The 18,809-nt window shown below is 51.2% G+C and overlaps 1 protein-coding gene across 2 annotated transcripts in view; it reads left to right on the top strand.

Annotated features, from left to right (window-relative positions):
* MCPH1 (microcephalin 1) overlaps positions 1–18,809 on the top strand; it is a 240,879-nt gene that overhangs the window by 213,962 nt on the left and 8,108 nt on the right. For both annotated transcript variants that reach the window (XM_045086169.1, XM_004766753.3), the window contains exon 13: positions 12,658–12,895. In XM_045086169.1, the coding sequence (XP_044942104.1) occupies positions 12,658–12,895 (238 nt within the window). The remainder of the gene's footprint in view (positions 1–12,657; positions 12,896–18,809) is intronic.

The following is an 18,809-nucleotide window of genomic DNA, read 5'->3' as shown; positions in this document are numbered from 1 at the left end:
TGCATCTCCTTAATTGGCTTATCCCCCTGGGCATTGTATAAGATTCTCTAAGGACAGAGGCTCGTCAGACACAGCCCCTTACTCAGCAATGTTGGGTGTGTGTTGGATGGCAAGGTAGCGAGCTGGAGGATGTGATTGATCCACAGTAACTCTCAGGGCGGGGGGGCGGGGGGGCATCATCTGTATTTTGCACCCAAGGAACCACACCTAACAGACTTACGTAATGCAGAATCACGGAGCTATAGGATGGAGGGGCCAGGCTCCACGTGCAATTTTTATAAATCCACATCTCACATTAGCCAAGAAATCCAGCTTAAATTTGAACTAGAGAAACTTAATCAAGTTAGACCTATCTGAAAGACGAAGGTGGTTCTAGAAGACCTGAAGCTCAGGTAGTTACCGTCACCGGGACTGATTCATGTCCATCTCTTCATACTTAGAAATCCAGAGGTTGCCTGAGTTCTGCAGGCTGTGAACCTTCAGGCAGTGTGTTTCAGGGTGAAGGCCCTGTGTCAGACAGATGCAGTCTGGGTGCTCGGCCCTCCATCGGCCAAAGTACTCAGCACCCCAGTTTATTACCTGCAAAACATGAATAATAACGGTGTCCGCCTCACAGGATTTTGTAATGGTTAAAACCGGGTATTTCATGGAACGTACGTGCTCGCATGCAATGTTCAGTAAACGTTAGCAGTTGCTATTTAATATCTTAACTGTCGGTTCTAATGGTCACTGCCTTCGTAACCGCAATCATAATCAGGAATCAGTAATCATAATCAGTAGCTATTAGCTTGTCCAAGCCAACCCCTGGAGCCCTTCTCTCTAAGAGGTTAAACAGAGAGACTGGCCCCGGGGAAGGGGGTAGTTATCTAATAGTAACACAAAAGCAGGGTTTATTTACCCCTCGGGGCCATGCATTGTACTTCACTTATATCTACTTCCTTCCAACTTTTTTTTTTCTTTTTTTCAAGAGAGAGAGAATGTGTGAGGAAGGAGGGACAGAGAGAGAAGGAGACAGAATCTTCAAGCAGGCTCCACACTGGGACTCGATCTTACGACTCTGATACCATGACCTGAGCCAAAATTAAGTGCTGGACACTTGAACGATGGAGCTGCTTCCTGCTAGGTAGATCTGCTAGGTAGATATTGTGGTTATTACACTTGCAGAAGCTGAGACTTAGGGTCCTTGAGTACTTACTCCAAGGCCACTCAGAGACAAAGCAGTAGAGCTGGGATTTAAACCCACGTTCCTCTGTATCACTTGGGCGCTAGCTCAGGAACTGTGCAGAGCTGACCACTTGGCTAACGGGGCTTTGCAGGGCCAGGCAGAGGGAGAATCAAAGGTGTTCCTGAGGTCTTGAGACTGGGCGGCTGGGACAGTAGGGGAACCAGGAACCAGGTGCCAGGTTAGGGGGAAGATGACTTATACTGCCATATTCTAAGTTAGACACCGTGGGCTTGTCCAGCAAAGGCTGCGGACATGTGACCTGAACCCGAGTTAGTAACAGAGCTGTCGCCTCATGGCTGGTCCTGCAGATTCAGCTTCCAAGTGACCATCTCACCCACAAAAACAAAACTGTCCCTGCAGCATAAACAAACACTGAAGCATGGACACAGTCGTCCCCTCTTTATCTGAGGGAGCACATCCAAACGCCCTGTGGACGCCTCAGACCACAGGGACCATGGAAGCCTGGATAGGGTGTGTGTTTTCCTGTACGTGTATACCTGGGATTGCATTTCATTCCTGTGCCAGGCGCAGTGTGAGATTAACCACCAGAAAACCCAACTCTAGCCATAGGCCATCATGGAAGTTCTATGAATGTGGTCTTTCTTCTCTCTCAGGACATCATATCACCTCACCCTGTGCTGACGCGGGACGGTAAAAAGCCTGCGAGATGCGAGGGAGCGAGGTGGGTGACGTGGGCATCGCGTGCTGTAGCCCTAGGTTCCTGCTGACCTGCCGATAACACACCGGGAGGAGGGTCTGCTTGGGAGCTGCCCGCGGGGACCGGTAGCTTGGACCGTGGAGAGCAGCGCTGTAGATAAGGGTGGACCACTGCTCCCACATGCGAGCACACGCGTGTAGCCCCCGCTCGTCGTCCCTGAGATGTGTCGTCTGAGCACAGTCGCCGGCGCCTGTTCGTTCACTCGTTTGTTGAGAGCAGCCCCTCCCCGGGCCAGAGACTGTCCCCGCTGTAAATGGTACAGTGTTGGAGGACACAGAAGCGGTGTGACCTCAGGGAAGAACAGGAGCGGTGTGACCTCAGGGAAGGACAGGTCCCCAGCTCCCAGCTCTGGCTCCTTATCCATTAGCTTTGTGACCTCAGGCAGGATGCTTCTCTAGGTCTTTAGTTTCTCCTGTGGAAAAGGGGGTGGTAAGAGTAACTAACTGTGCTGCAGCATTTTTATGAGGATTAAACAAGTTAATACGCATAGAGCACGTAGAACAGTGGCTGGCACCTGAGAAGGACGAAGTGTTTCTTAAACAAAACAGGGTGGCGCAGGGTTGACTTCGCTGGGGAACAGCACGGGCTCCCCTGAACCGATGACAAGGACCCCAAACGCACGTGGTCGGGGGAGTTAACCTGCCTGATGAGGGACCGGCTCCCCGTCCTCGCAGAGACAGCAGCATGTTTTGTTTTTTTTTTTAAAAAGATTTTATTTATTTATTTGACAGAGAGAGATCACAGTAGACAGAGAGGCAGGCAGAGAGAGAGAGAGGGAAGCAGGCTCCCCGCTGAGCAGAGAGCCCGATGCGGGACTTGATCCCAGGACCCTGAGATCATGACCTGAGCCGAAGGCAGCGGCTTAACCCACTGAGCCACCCAGGCGCCCACAGCAGCATGTTTTAAGGCCCCGCGGCCAGTATGGAGCAGCAGGGGCGCAGGACCGGAGCACAGACGGTGGAGTTAGGACAGACAGGAGGGAGACGACGATGCCAGATTCAACCTCAGACAAATGTAAGGCTGGGCATGGAGGTCTTGTAGGCCATTTAAGGGTTTTTGTTTTGTTTTGTTTTTTCCCTCCGAGTACTGGGAAGCTATTGGAGGGTTTTCAGAGGAAATTGTGTTCAGATATTGTGCTGAGCAAAAGACGCCACATATAAAATAGAATGTACCACGGACCCCATGTCTGTAGTTCGGTCGTAGAGCAGAGCTGTGTCACCAAGGATGACCGCGCTCAGAGTGGCCGTCCTCCCTGGCCGGGGACACCCCCTGGAGAGCTGGGCATGTTCAGTGCCCTGATGGCGGCCACGGTTACACGGCGTACGTGGGAGCCGTAAACTTGAGGTTAGCGTACTTCATGCACTTCCCTGTGGGAGAGCCCAGGAGAGGACCCCAGGTGGGTCCCGACCCCATCTGCGAGCTGCAGGTCAGCAAGGCTGGACCTCGTGGGGGCTGACTCTGTGACGTTCTCGGCTCACAGCTGCACACGGGGAGTGTCTCACAGATGCTTATTTCAAGGGTTTCAATGAGGTCGCTCATGGTGAACTCGTAAGTGCCAGCACGCAGTGGGCCCTTTGTACCTGTTAGCGCTGATTTACTGGGACCTGGTTTGGGAACGAAGAGTTAAGGTCTAGATGTGTCAAGTGTACAGGGCCTGTGAGTCTTCCAGAAGGAAAGGCTGGCAGGCGGTGTGTTGTCAGCCCCGGAGGCCAGAGGAAAGCTCTGTACGGAGTGGGCGTGTTGCTCTATCTGCAGAGAACTCAGGAGGGAGAGGACGGGGCCGGAGAGAAGATGAGCAGGGGGAGAAGAGAGAGAAAGCCAGGGGTGGCACATCCCCGGCCAGGAGGGCCTGACGTTTCAGAGGGCAGGATGTCGTCGGCAGTGCCCAGAGCGGCCGAGAATGCGGGCACGAGAGGGCGGGGTGACCTGCCGTAACTGCGTGGCCCTGTGCCCTCCTGTCCCGTCCACACAGCCCTGGGCCGTGTTGGCATGCGCCCAGACCGAAGCTCAGAGTGGCTCCGGCCGTGGCAGGGAGGGGCTTGCCTGGCGGGACCGTGCGTGCTCCGCGCGGTTGCTGCACTCCCTGCCACGCAGCCCCACAGACCGCCCCTGATCAGGCCGTAGGAATGTGAGCTCCGGGACCCCACGGTGGCAGTCCATGTGTTTCACTCCCTGTGTGGCCCCGGCACCTCCTCACTCTCAACCTGGGTCTGCTTACTTACAGAATCAGAATTCGGGTGGACACAGTCCCTTCTGATGCTGGGGTTCGGTCCAAAGGAGAGCGGCGTTCGGAGGTCGCTGTGGCTGTGCTTCTCCCTGCGCCGTGCGTGCCCTGACCTTCCCTGGGAGGGTGCCTACTTACAGATGAGGGCTTGGAAGGCGTCAGTAGCACGACAAGCAGATGCACCACAGAGTTGGGGAACCATGTGAGACCGCAGAGGGAAGTTAGTCTTGGTGCCGGGACTGGGCTCTGCCGGGAGTCCCAGGAGGACACCAGTCAGGAGCGTGGGACACCTGCGGCAGCTGTGAGTGCCACGACGGACAGACGAGTGTGGCCTGGCTGCTGCCTGGCTTGCAGCCCCCGCCCTCCCGGCAGCTGGCGCAGTGCTCCGTGGCGTCAGCATTCCTGCCATCCTGGCGGGAGTTTCTCTGGCGCCCCAGCTTTCTCGTCCTCTGCCTGCTGCCCTCAGCAGCTCTTACCTTCTTGCCTTCAGAGTCTCCCATAGAGAGCACCACCCCTTCTCGACCCCCTCTGTGACCCTGTGATGGACACTCTACCCATGCCCTGCTCTTCCAGCGCCACACCTGTCTTCTCTGGTGCGTGCTCTGCAGTGCCCGGCGTCCCGGCATCGTGCCCGAGATGCTCACCTGCGCCCCGGCCCCCTCTGCCCGCTCCCCCAGGTGACCTGCCATCTGCCCTCTCCTCCCTGGTCCGCTGCGGACACAGGTGCTCGCTCCTGCCGCAGCTGACCACCTCCTCTGCGCTTTTGCCCCCCCGATTTGATGTGCGTGGTCATCCGTCTGTGCATTGCCCTAGCTGACGGCCCTGCTACCCTGTGGAACTTTCGCCCAGGGGCCCGCCCACCCTGCTCTCTGCCCTTTTCTGGAAATCCAACAGCAGTGTTGTCACTGCTGCTCTGATATCCCCCTGGGGAGGGCAGTAGCTAGAGTAGAAGCTGTCCTGAAATCAGGGTCCCAGACACATGTCCCCATAGTCACTCAGCCAGTTCCCTGATCAGCAGGTACAACTAAGCACCTGCTATGTGCCAGGCACTACTCTAGGTGTCAGGGATATGTCGCCCTTGGGTTCTAGCATGACAAGTGTAGAATAAATCGTATGTTATCTTAGAAGCCAATACAATGTGGCAAGAGAAAAAGAATAAAGACATTGAGATTTTGGGTGGGGTTGGTGGAGGACGCCACGTGGAAATGCTGACAGCTAAGTAAAGACTCGAGAGAAGTAAGGGAAGTAGCCCAGTGGACATTTGAAGGAAGAACGTCCCAGGCAGAGGGGAAAGTTGGTGCAAAGGCCCTGAGGCAACAGTACTCTGGTGTGTTCAGAAACAGCAGAGAAGGAAAGGGGGAGTGAACTAGGAGGAAGGTGCTAAGAGGTAAGTGGGAAGCAATTGTCATGGTGCCTAATTCCAGGGTTTCAGCTCTTCTGTTGAATGAATGAAATGAGGCACCAGTGTTTTGAGCAGAGAAGGGACATGACCTGACTTAGGTTTTTAAAATTCTCACTCTGTTGAGAAGAGTCCGAAGAGGTGACACCAGCTCAGAGGCATTAACCCAGATGAGTGGTGTTGGCCTCACTTGGGCTGGAGCTCAGAACGGTGGGGAGATGGTCCTCATCGGCATGTGTTTTGGAGGAGAAGCTGACCTCTGTGTCTTGGGCCTAGATGCCTGGAAGGATGGAACAGCCAGAAATAGAGAGGGCTGCAGGAGAAGGTTGAGGGAGGAAGAGAGGCTGCTCTGGGTCTGTGAGGTCTGGTAGAGATCCAGGTGAGAGGCTGAGAGCATGCCTCGGCCTGGGATTCTGGAAGAAGGTCTGAGCTAGAGACAAAATGTGGGGTCGAAGGGAGGATCGATGGGGCGGGTTTCTAGTGGACACATGGCTTTGCCCATAAACGGACAGTTTGTCTACAGTAACAGGTGCAGCCAAGCCTCGGGGAACTAGCAAAGTGTCCCCTCCTGCTCTTGGGTGGCCAGTGGGGTGCGGTGGGGGGAGTGAGCTGGTGGTTGACTGGGACCAGGCTGTCTTAACAGAGAGAAGGATGGAGGAGTCACGGGCACGATAGAAACCACCGGCCTGGGCTGTAAGCTTCGGAGAGGAGAGGGCATTGCTGGGTGTGACTCTGGTACCAGGCGTGAGCGCCTCGGGTGGGTACAGGACAAGCCCATCAGGAAAGGGGGGTGCAGGCACTTGGGACCATACAGGGTGTTCAAAGGATCACTTAAGTGTCTTACTAACGTTCCAGAAGTTAAGACGGGAGGGAGAGTGAGCTGAGGTGTAGCGATCGGGACTCGAGAAGGGCGGACGCGGGGAGGTGCGGGGCCGGGCTACCTGAGCAGGTAGGACTCGAAGCTGGGGCCAGTTACGGAGGGAGAGCAGGGACTGGAAGCTGCGGAGAGCAGCAAGAACAGGCTTTCATCGAGAACTGACGGGGGTCATGCGGTTTCAGGAGTCCCTGTGTCCTCATTTGAAGCCCTTGTTGTTGTAACAATTCCTACATTTGCCTAAATCCCATAAAAATTAAACACAGTAGTTTTATGGGTATTTATTGAATTTTCCAGGACCACAGACCTTGTTTATTCTCTCGTAACAATGACGACCAGTTCATTTTACCTCTGATACATTCAGCCCATTGAGTCTGGTCAGGTCGCTTCCTTCCCGCTCCCCACGCCCCGTCCTGCCTCCGTTCTTGTTGAAGTCCCTGCGCATCTTTCCCTTGGGCCTGCCTGTTGCCGCCTCCGTCCCCCAGATGGTGGGCTCCGTGGCTCCCCATTAACTCGGCAGCAGACCGTCTAGTCCGGGTTCGGCTGGCCCCCGCTTATTCAGTCAGCCTCATCGTTGTGTGGCACGTAAATGCTTGGAATGGTTAGTTTTTGTTATTGTGATCACCTGCCTGGCCCCTCGCCCCTTACCTGTTACCCGCAGTCACCCTGAACCATGATCTTTCGGACCCCAATGACCTGAAGTGCCCCCTCCGTGCGCTTTCCTCAGAGCAAACATCTTTCTACTCACTTTCCAAGCCAAAAGCTACCTCTGAATTCTTCCCAGGTTCTCACCCCATGACTTAACATAGGTGTTACCGTTATTAAACTGGACTTTCTAGAAAGTTCTGAGGAAGCAAACGTTGTGTCCTTAGATTTTCAAGGCTTTAGAACTTAGCCTGAGACTCAGATGAATGAATCAACGTGTTAGTGAGGGGACAGAAGGTGGTGTGGGTTCTTCTGGTCCATCCCAAGCTGAGTGGTGACGGCCAGTGGTAAGAGGATTTTGCATCTTAGGAAGCGCAGGAAAGCTTTGCCAGGATCTTGGATGTCAGATGAGGATGTTGTCTTCCAGGCCTCAGTGTTCTGTCTGTCCGATGTGAGTCATGGTCACTGTGATCTCCCAGGCCCTTCCGGCTGCTGGCAACAGCTACGAAGGCACACTTTTACTGCTGGGATTGGGAGCCTCCGCTCTGCTCCGCTAGGTCAGCTCCCGTGTGAGCTGTTAGTCGGTGGTCCATGTAGAGTCCCACGTCAGCAGACCTGGCTGTGGGTTGGTAAGATTTTAGAGGCTCTTCTTCAGAAATGGCTTCACAGAAGAAGAAACTCTTAACTTTTTCTTCAAAAAAAAAAAAAAAAAAAATGGGAGTATAGATAAATGTAAGGCTAAAAACGTTTTTGATTTTTGTATTTTGACTCATTTAATGTCCAGTTCTGTGAGTGTTAACACATACAGATGCGTATAACCACACTGAGCATGGGGCATGGAAAGAAATGAAGACATCACATCTCAAGAGGCCTGGCCTTGTTTCTTTTGTTGGCCACAGTGTGGAGTAGGCATTTCGTCCATCTTGTACCCGTGAGGAACAGAGACGACATGGAGTTAGGGAAAGCGCTAGGACTTTGGGGTCTGAAACCCTCTATTCAAAGCCAACACTACAAGGTACTGGTGCGTCACCAGGCAAACTGGCAGCAGCAGCTCACCTCCCTGATTCTGGCGCTTCTGAGGTCGAGCAGTTTGCTGGAGAATCTCCTGAGGGTGGACTTGTACCTCCTCTGCTGTAGGTGGCTTGTCGGTACCCATGGAAACGCGCAGTGGTTCAGAATCTTCCGGGTGAGCTCTACCTGGAGGGGAAGGCAAATTCATGAAATGAAATCTGACCCCCACGTCTGGAGTAAATGAGCCGCCCGTACCCTCCCCGCCATGGGCTCGACATCTTGGTCAGGGCTAAATACCTGGGGGTCATCGAAGCTGGACGCAGGGACGGCGGGGGGTGGGGATTCTGCTCTGCTTAGCTGTGTCGGCGGTACGGTCTGCCCTTTGAATAGATTGGAAGGTTCTGAGCTATTAAATCAGTATTGCTTGTTTGAGGAAGACAAATGCAAAAGCAACATTTTCTGAAGCACAGCTAAAATCTTCGTTTTACTGAGACTTTTCCATAGTCGTCCTTATCCTCTATAGCCAAGGGTTCAAATGCAGATCTCCTGGCGGACAGATTCCTGCCATCTGTCAGCCCTCTCCTTGTCTTACACCCCCCCCCCACGTATATTTATGCACTCTTTTTACATCACCATAGAGAAAGGTGGGAACTCTTTTGAACTCTACCCCCAAATTCACCCAGACCCCTGACATGCCCTGTTCGTGGTGGACGATAATTAAGTCTAGAGGAGTCTGTTACCTTCACTTAATCCCCTTTTCGTCCATCAGTTTTCAGCTAACACCCTGGGCTCTGTAGGTAACATTCAGTGCTTCCTTGGACAACTGTACTGTTTAGACTGTGGTCACCTTTCCGGACTGCGGGGTTCTAGATTAGCCTGCGTGGAGCCTGCGGACTGTAGCGGTCCGCCGGCAGTGCCAGCGAGTCCTGGCTGTGGGCGTGAGCTGAATCCCGTCTGGTGAGGGGAGGCCCCACGCCCGGGGCAAGGCAGCTGTTCTGCTCATTTGTAGGTTCCTCTCCATGTTCCCGATCTATCCCCATGTTAGTTCCCCTTGGAAACAAGCAGCTGACTTAAATAAGATGAACTAGAGGAGTTATGATTTTAAAAAAAAAAAATCTTTTAACCACATTTAGCAAGAGATTTTTAGGTCAATATTGATAAACCTGGTTATCTCTGAGGCTGTCTGTAAGGACAGGGGCAGCTCGCCAGGATCACCGTGCAGGTGAGGGCAGTCTGTGCCCTCCGCACTTCTATTGGTGCCCACTGCCACCCAGACCCATTCCCACAGCTGATGACATTGGAGTGAACGTGTGTTGGCAAGTTTGAAATGGAATCAGAAGGCCATGATGATAATCAGCTATGAGGCTTTTGGGGCATGGTGGCGTGGTCAGAGGGCGTCCTCTGGCATCCACCCCATGCACCAGTGGGGGCACGGCCGTGGTCTGGGCTAGAGAGTGAAGCTGACCAGCCACGGTCAGGGTTCTGAAGGCAGAGGCACTGCCAGCAGCAAAGCCTGTGTATGACCTGTGCCTTCAGAGACAGAACGTGGTTTCTAGGGTGAGGCTGTGCGGGAACTCGTGTTGACAGAGCCCTGTGGACCGGTGAGGTGAAAGGGCCGGGGGCCCGAGGCTGAGTAACAGGGGCCGTGTATCCTCGGGCAGTCCTGGGGAAGGATCTCGTTCTGGAGACCTTCCCTTAGAGAATGCACATAGCTGAGGCTCAGTATGAGAATCGTGGGTCCTACCCTAGTCGTAATATGATTAGAACTTGCCAATTATCGTTTCTATGGCAATGAACTCCAGTCCGTGCATGTCCTCATATACATTGAAGAGTGTATTCCTAGGACAAATTCCTAAATTAATTTTTAATTTTAGGTAACCTAAATCTTGATTAAGCTTTCCCAGAAATTGTTTTACTTAGGATTAGAAAGTCAGCATGCACGTAGTCTCAGTTGTTTTGAGTAAAGAATAAGACCTTTGTGATTCTGTGTCTCCTTTAATTTCAAGCTGAATAAATAAATAAAAGGAAGTATTTTCATTTGTTGACTTTCATATTACGTGCTTTACACCGAGGTCAGGGACCGTGTCTTAATCCTCTCTGCTTCCCCAGCATCTTGCACGTGCCCGGTAGACAGTAAGCACTCAGTAAACGTGGGAGGGAATGGAGACTCAGAGCGTCGGCTCCTCAGGTCACATTCTAACCGTTTGAAAGGCTTTCGTATGTCCTTCCCTCTTGGGTTAAATACGGGTTTGATTTATTGCTTATGCACATACCAAGATATAGCCTTGATCCTATTTTTGTGTTTGTTTTGAAGAAAAACCATATCCTGAATGTTTTTGTGTGTGAACATTGTACGGAGTTTAGAAAAACACAGCCATCCCTCACCGGGGGTTACCTCTGGTAGGGCGCAGGGTCTGAAGACGGCAGCCTCGGGCTGCTTCAGGCTTCTGGAAGCTCAAATCTCAACAAATAAGTAGCTTAAAGAAATGAAAGAAATCCCCCGCACCCCCACGAGACATAGAAAGAACAAAAAAAGGAGGAGGAGGAGGAAAATTCTTGGCTTGGTCAATCCAGTGACTTAGAAAGGTGATCTAGGCCTTCCCACTTGGCCATTCTCAGCATGGTTTATGGCCTCACGCGGCTTCAGGAACTCCAGCTGCCCTCTGGTCAACATGACGGAGTCCAGCCAATAGGAGGTAATGTTGCTTATGCATTAGTTTATGTTAGTGAGGAAAGACTGTCCTCAGTGGACTTATTCCCAGATCCTACTGGCCATGATCAAGTCTAGCCCATGCTTGACCCAGTCCTTTGCAAGGGAAATGAGATCACCATGATTTGCTTGGAGCAATCCTGAGTCTTACCTTGGGCTGGGAAGGGGCCCCTATCTTGAACACATGGATCTGCAGAGGTTAGTACCGCGCCCCCCCAAAAGAGACTGTGCCCCGCCACTGAGGAAGAAAAGAGAAGAATGGATCTGAATAACATACAGAAGTATTGAATGTAGGAAAATCCATTTTACTTTATTCGTTTCAATAATCAACTACTTTTATAACTCGTTTTTTAAATGCAGGATAATATCAACGTTAGAAAGATTCTTTCTTGATCTCTAGTTACAGTGACTCACCAAGTTGAGGGATCGTGGTTTTTTCATGCAGCCCAACTCACCATTTTAGCCACAGCAGATATCTTGGCAGGCTTCCACCTCCACGTCTTCATCTGCGAAATTAAATGAGACCCTTTCTACCCCCTACCTCAGAGGAATATTAGGAATTACTGGAAGCATTAAACAAAGTTAACCCACGAGTAGGACTGTTGCTTTCATGGTCAGTTTCACAATTTCATTTCACTGACCCGGCCAGAGGAAGGTGCATAAATGTGATGTCTTACGTCGCATAATTCAAAACTGGGGATGAGTGACGAGAATTTCATGGCCATGTTTAAGCGTATTGTTGGTTCTGTTAATGTTGGCTCACGTTTTTTCATCATGAGCTTGTTTTCTGAGTATGAAAGCCTCGTGGAAGAAGAACTCATTCAACTTGATCAGAGAAGCAGAGGGGCGGAGGCCTCCCCCGCCTGCCGCACTGCCCCCGAGCAGGTTACACTCCCCTGAGGGGCACCCCTTGCTCTCTCTTCCCACGTATCTCCCGTCAAAATCCTTAGTTTCTCCGAGCCCACTTCTCTCAAATGTTCAGTTCCATCCTCAGGGAAATAAGCGGATTAAAATACTCAAACTGTGGATGACGGTTCACCCCCGACATCTCCCCGAGGGTATTCACACTTGAAAAGAAGTCCTTGCTAATCTGTCGTTAGTGAAATGTTTGTTTAGAATAAGCAGGCCTTCCCACCGCCCCTTGGGTCAGTCCTCCAACCACAACTTTATCAGAACAAAAAGGAGAACAGTTTACCATCCCCGTTTCTGAAATGTTTCCCACCATCTCTGATACTCCTCATCACCGTTTCCACAATGACTCACTGGAAGCAACCTCTGCACACTCCCCCCCCCCCACCCCTGCCACCTCAGGAGTCGGGAAGAGCTCTAGGACCTCGGCTTGATGTCACTGCATTCTCCCTTTGGCCCTCTCTGCCAAGGGGCTGGAGGCAGGCAGCTCTTGGGGCCTGGGACCCTCTTGGGACCATCCATACTGCCAGGAGCCCTGAAGCCCCTCCCTGGTCCGGGCGCGCCGACTGCCTTCCCGACACCCCCATGTTCCTTCCACACTCACGCAGCTTGACTAGGATTTAAGGATGCCGGAGCTGTTCGCCTCACTCAGCTGAACGGTTCATTCCTTTTCACTGTTTTGGTTCAGAATTTGTAATAACTCAAAAGCCTAACCTTTTGGGGGGAGGGGAGACTATAAATTTGTTTGTAGTTTTGCCAAAGGTCAATTTTATCTGCTCGTGGTCTGCATCATTAAATGTTATGATCTCCCTGGAATCCTCAATTCAGAATTCAGCCTTCCCTCAGTCTAGTCTTCTTCCCGTAAAGGAAATGGACTTCCCAGTGACCTACCGTACGTAATGCAGTGCCATGCCTTGCTGATCCTCTGTCTCTGCCCCACAGCTGTGCCGCCTGGAGCGCGTTCTCTCTGCGGGTCGGTACCAGGGAACCCTGTTTGCCGATCAGCCTGTGATGTTCATCACCCCGGCCAGCGATCCCCCCAGAGCCAAGCTGCGGGAACTGGTCCTCCTGTGTGGGGGTCGGATCACGCGAATCCTACACCAGGCCGGCATCTTCATCGGACCCTCTCAAGGAAAGAGGAAGGCGACCGCCACGTATCTGTCAGAAACCTGGATCCTAGGTAGGACCCTGCACCCAAGGATGGATGGGGAAGGTGCCCTCTGCTTGTTGTATAGCTGCTGGCGTTCCCCTTAGAGCCACCGTTCTGGGGTCCTGGCCACACAAGCAGGTTTTTCTGGGGGAAGCGTGATGCCCACACCCCTGGCGATGTAGCCTTGGGGCTGTAGAATGGACACTTTGCATCCACACATCTGCTGTAACAGAATCCTGTAATCACTCTCAGTCACAAGCCAACCCAGACCCTCCTCCTTTTGACTGTCAGCCAAGGTACAGTTTGCAAGGACAGAGGAGACCCTGTTAGACGCTACCTACTTCACCTCCCTAGCTAGTGCGAAGAGCCAGCCTAGCCACAGCTACCGCAGACCTCAGGGCCTGCCCAGCCTCCGCTCGGACGCTCTCGCTCCCGGGTGCCTGGCTCACTCTGTTTTCAGGGCAGAGGGCCCGCGCCCGGCCGCCGGGACCCGCCCCCTGGTCTCCCGCCCCTTTCTCCCGTGCACGGCTCCTGGCACTCATTTGTCTGTGTGCTCAGAAAGGTGCTCTTCCGTGCGAGAGAAGCTACATATTTAAAAAAAAAAAAAAAAAAAAAACAATCGTACCTGAACGTCATGTACAAACTAGCATTGACGGTGGCATGGGGCATGCCCGACGCTTCCCTCGGTTCCCCAGGGCAGGCGCTGGCACCAGCTGGGCTCTGCTTTCCAGGAGGCGGACCGTGTGGTGACAGGTGCGCTTGTCTGTGACCCCAGGCCCGGGCGAGCCGTGGGGGTCTCCGGGAGGAGTAGGCTAAGCGAGACTGCGATGTGGGATCCGCAGGCAGCGAGGACCGCCGGCGGGGAGGGGTGCAGGCGGCCGGCGTGCGGTGATCGTGCTGGACGTGGCGGGCGCACTCGGGGACCCGCGTCGGGATGAACGTTGTTGGCCCGTGGTTCATGACGGTGATAGTGTGCCAGGGCTGTCCTTCCGAGTCCCGCAGATCGGGGCCTTAAACAAGGACTCACTCTCTTGCAGCCTGGAGGCTGGAATCCGAATCGGGTTCTTCTGAAACCTTTTCTTGGTCCCCGCTTGCTGAGATCCTTTCGTGTCGCGCCCTGGCCGGATCTCTCCCTGGTTCCCGGAGGTTCCTGAAGCGCGTTCGCTCCCTCCCGCTTCCCTGTTCAAAGCCGGCCTCCTGTTTGCCTCCCCGTGTCTCTAAGTCCCAAACTTCTGGCTTCTCTCACCCCTTCCCGACAATATTGTAACAGATAAGTAGATCCTGTGTCCAAGCTGCTTGCGTGTACCAAACAGACATTTGACGAATATCTTTTAAATGACTGATGGTCACCCTTTGATAGATTTTAAAAGTATGGCCATCAAGAGTAATCTTTTACTCTCTGGTGCAAAGTAATTTATCTTCTGCCTGGAAACAAATTAAAAAAAAAAATCTATGATTTTAGCTACAGTCCAAAAGCCAAGAGGCTGTTTACTCTTTTCTAAATGCCAAGAATATAACCTTCAAAACATCCTATGTTCTGAAACAGGTTCTTTTTTTTTTTTTTTTTTTTTTAAGAAAAGCACATGTATCAAAATGACACCAACTGGAAACCAGAATTTTGCTTTATAAAAATGTCTCATTTGGCTAACGGAACTGTGCACACGATTGATATCAACAGTGCATATCAACAACTAATCTTCACAGCATCTGCAAACTGTGTACCATGCACGGGGCCAGCGTCGAGGCCTGCACGATTATTATTTCCAGGTTGGGGAACTCTGTCGCCCCTTCCTGCTGTCCGAGGCTTTTGTGCGCAGATCATGCACAGTTCAGCCACCGGCCCAGTTCCTCCCGTTGTTTTGCTGCTCCGCTGTCCTGCGAGGGGGTTTTTAGGAGGCAAATCTCTACCTGCTTGACCCCAGGGCTTAACTTTCACAACGCCCTGTGGAATTCTCTGGGTTTCAGAGCTGGGGCTGCAGGCCCGGGTTTCTTTCCTCTCCCATAATTCATGTCCTGTTTCTGATTTGTCATTGATTACACCATCTGCGTGTGCCCTTGGCAACTTCCGGGTATTGTGTGTTCTGGAATCCTTGGCTCTCGGCATGGTGAAATCCTCACCCCTTAGGTGAGTCCCCCGACTCTCTGGCTGCTGCCTCTGTCCGCACCAGGGCGCCTCTGGTGACTTAGGTATTACAACATGCATTTTTCACATGTTTATGAGTTTATACTCTTCTCTTTTTGAATCGAGGGACAATACAATAGCTCCAGCTTTGTGCCAATAATGGAGATTTCATTTATATGTCTCTGCATCTATGCATAGACCCACAAAACACAGGGTCCTGAGCATTGTGTGCACTTTCCCATCAGGGCTGTGCCACTGGCTTGCTCTGCGAGTGGGGGCAGAGGCAAACCACCTCTTCTCGCCGCACCCCATGTACTCCTCTGTTACACAGGGTAATCTCCCCCGCCCCACTGACTTCCCGCGGTGGTACCTCACAGCCACAGTGGGCACAGGCCACGATCCTGGGTGACCGTATCCACTGACACAGCAACATTTTCTCTTCTGAAGACTTCTCCTTCCCTTGAGCCTCTACAGGGAGCATGTCTAGACAATATTTTATTCCCAAAATGTTGTGCAATTAAAATTTGGAATCAAATCCCTTATAAGTTAAAATTAAAACCATGTTTAAGCACCGATTTAAAAGAAAGTTATTTTGTGACAAATTATGAAAAGCGATACTCTAAATTTGTTCCAACTAGATCAGCGTGTAAGAGTTAAGTCACCCTGAGACTTAAGAGTAGTTTGAATCAAGTATTTAAAAGTCTTAAAAAGTAGCTTGTTGTATCCAGTTTCAGATTTGTCATTTGCTTTCCAAAATAAAAGGTTCCAAGGGTTTTTTTTAGTACCTTTATATGTATTCCTATGTTTTATGGGATCTTTGTTTATGCAGATACAATGAAGTCACAGGGGATGGACAAGCAGATTTTTTTTTTTTAGCCATTAGAAACCTCTGAGAAGTTTTTTTTGTTTTGTTTTTGTTTTTTGGCAGAAAGAAAGATGATCACCACTAAAAAAAAAACCCTCTTTCCCTAAGATCTCCATCATCCTCGCACTTCATTCCTTCAGATAAGCTTAAACCTTCACCATCTGACCCAACATTTATGTTTAAAAAAAAAAAAAAAAAACCACAGAACTCTTAAATGATTCTTCCAGCATACGACTTTCTTCTAACCTCCAGCTTTTTCTTTGGGGGACACTGGTCAGGGGTGACAAGGAGCATTCGGACAGCTGACCCTCCTGGCTGCTGCCTTGTACTGCTGGCATAGAATGGTGTGAATTTATGAACTCTCCAAACAGGGCTCACCATGTGAAATTTAAGCCCTGTCTTACTCATCCGCTCCGTGGAGAGACTCCTTCATGCTGGGTTGCCTTATAACGAGGCCATTGGAACGGTCACGATTATGTTCCCAACTCATTCCCCAGAGCCCATTTTCCCTGAAACAGCAGTATACTTAGGCCAAGATTCTCGATGAATCATTGCACCAGAAGGAGAAATGGGGATTTTTGAGAGAGAAAATACTTGTGGGCACTTGAATATGTATGAAAATAAACAGGAAAACAAAAACCAAATTCCCGGCACCAGGAAACAAAATGTCACCTTTACCTGACATTGGAATGGAAGCAAGTTCCAGTAATTTCACACCCCTAGAACAGAATTCCCATCGAACATACCAAGACAGTAAGAGAAGAGAGTCCCCAGTGACTCGACTGGCGTCTTCAGGGAGGGGCTGGAGAGAAGTCGGGAGCCCCGAGACCCCAGAGCCTTTGTCACCAGTTTGCAGATTTTTGCGCTGTAGCCCCGTCTAGCCCTGTCTTCACTCTCCCCACCCCCCACATTGGTGTTATCACTGACGGCTAGTTTGGCCTTTCACAGAAGACATATTTCCAGTCTTGGGCGCCCTTTTATTGTCTGGGCTATGTTCAAGTGATAAGACATACATTTTATGCTATTGTGGGAACATAATGTAATGTGCTCCACAGCGTTGCCAAAAGGGGAAAAAAATTAGCCTCTGCATGATTTCCTTATAACTTATAAAAGGCATTTGATTTGACGGTCTCCCCATGTCAATGTTTTCAGGAAAAAGATCTCTGATAGCATGTGGCTAGGCTTTTGCAGGCTGGCCTAGGTCATTGTTTCCCTGGAAGGCTGACCACACAACGGGGCCTAGGAAAAAGCTCTCCAGTGTGGCATTTTCTGAAAGCAAGACCGCTCAGGGGGCCTCTGCCCTTGGGGTGCGTGATTAAACAGATGATGTCGGGTTCCTTGACATCCTTTCCGTCCACATGTTTACTGCAGAGAAGCAACAAGCCACAGGCAGTGAGTCCTTGTGCTGAGGAGGAGAAAGGGAAGAACCTGGGGCAGGTCTGCCCCCAGCCTGCCCCCTCCTCAGGATACTGCCGGACACCATCCTCCCCCAGGAGCTCAGCAACTAGTCAGAAAGTGGCGGCAGATTCTTAAGACGCAATCACAGACGACATGATGAATTATTTACATTTTGAGTTGCTCTCAAATGGAGGACATCTACCAGGATAGACATGAATGGGAATAAAACAGGTGGAATTCTGTGATTTTGGCATCTCATGTGTTTAAGTTTTAAAAATATAAATATGACTTAAAAATATATATATATACATACACACACCCTTTTTTCAAAAATTAACTGCCAGCTGCTGAAATAGGAAGCATTAACTTGGAGAGGTAAGGGGAAGCGTGTGCTCCGAAAGTAGATTTCCCCTTAATTGTATTCACTGGTCAACTAGTGTTCGTAGATGGTGACCTTTGAACTTTCCTAACCTGTCTCACTGAGCTTCTCTGTTATATTTATGCCAACTGACCTCTAGTCACCAGATGTGAGCCTCATGGGTGATACAGGAGTGAAGCAGCATCTTGACAAGGGAAGTGGAAAATAAAAGACCCTCCCCTACACCTTACAAGCCAGGGCAGTTTTCAAGCCTCACTTAAAAACAAAAAATAAAGTAGAAGATGACAGTCAGCTGCGTATTCAACTCAGAACGGAAAATAGTGTGACCACGGCGACATTATATATCCACCACCAGAAATGCCGTCCTGAGTTTGGGGAGTCCCACTGGCCCCGTGGCGGCCACGCTGGGCATTCGGGTTTTGACAGGCTCACAGGACTGTCTTGGGCACAGGTTTGTGGGTGCTCCCCTGTGCAGAGGTGCGTGCTCGAGTGGGAACTCCAGCCCTGCCTTGGGGGCTGGGGGTTAATGGCCATAAAGAAATCCCAGAGCTCAGCCCCTGCATGGGACATGGCCAGCAGCTTAGGCTCTTTGCTTCCAGACCTAGTGTAGTAACACTCTTTACAAGGGGTTTTTGTGTGTCTGTGAAGTATGGGGAGTTTTTCAGTGTTGCACGTTAGGCAGTTAGTACTGGGCGCCACAGAACTGAAAGCGATGTGCCTTTTGTTATGGACTGAATTGTGCCCCCAGATCTGAATGCTGATGTCCTGACCCCAGGACCTTGGCATGTGACTGTGTTTGGAGGTCCTGGTCCCTCAAGAGGTGATTAAACAGTATCATCGTGGGGGATCCCTGATCTTGGACTGGTATCCTTGTGAGAACACAAGAGACACCAGCAGTGTGTACACAGAGGGAAGGCCATGTGAGAACAGAGAAGACAGCGTCTGCAAGCCATGGAGAGAGGCCTCAGGACAAACCAGATCTGCTGGCACCTTGTTCTTGGGCTCCTGGCCTCCCCAGGCTATGAGATCGTAATTCCTATTGTTCAAGCCTCCCAGGGTGGGCTGCTTTATGAACACCCACCGCAGTGGAGGAACGCTGCGGGAAACAAGTTCTGAGGTCACAGGAGAGACCTGTGCCTTTATCAAATGAAGGGATCTGAATTTCTCTGCCAGAGCCACT

This window comes from Mustela putorius, unplaced genomic scaffold (genome assembly GCF_011764305.1).
Source record: "Mustela putorius furo isolate JIRA1106 unplaced genomic scaffold, ASM1176430v1.1 tig00000905_pilon_pilon_pilon, whole genome shotgun sequence".
NCBI lineage: Eukaryota > Metazoa > Chordata > Mammalia > Carnivora > Mustelidae > Mustela > Mustela putorius.
This window is presented reverse-complemented; position numbering and strand designations above follow the sequence as displayed.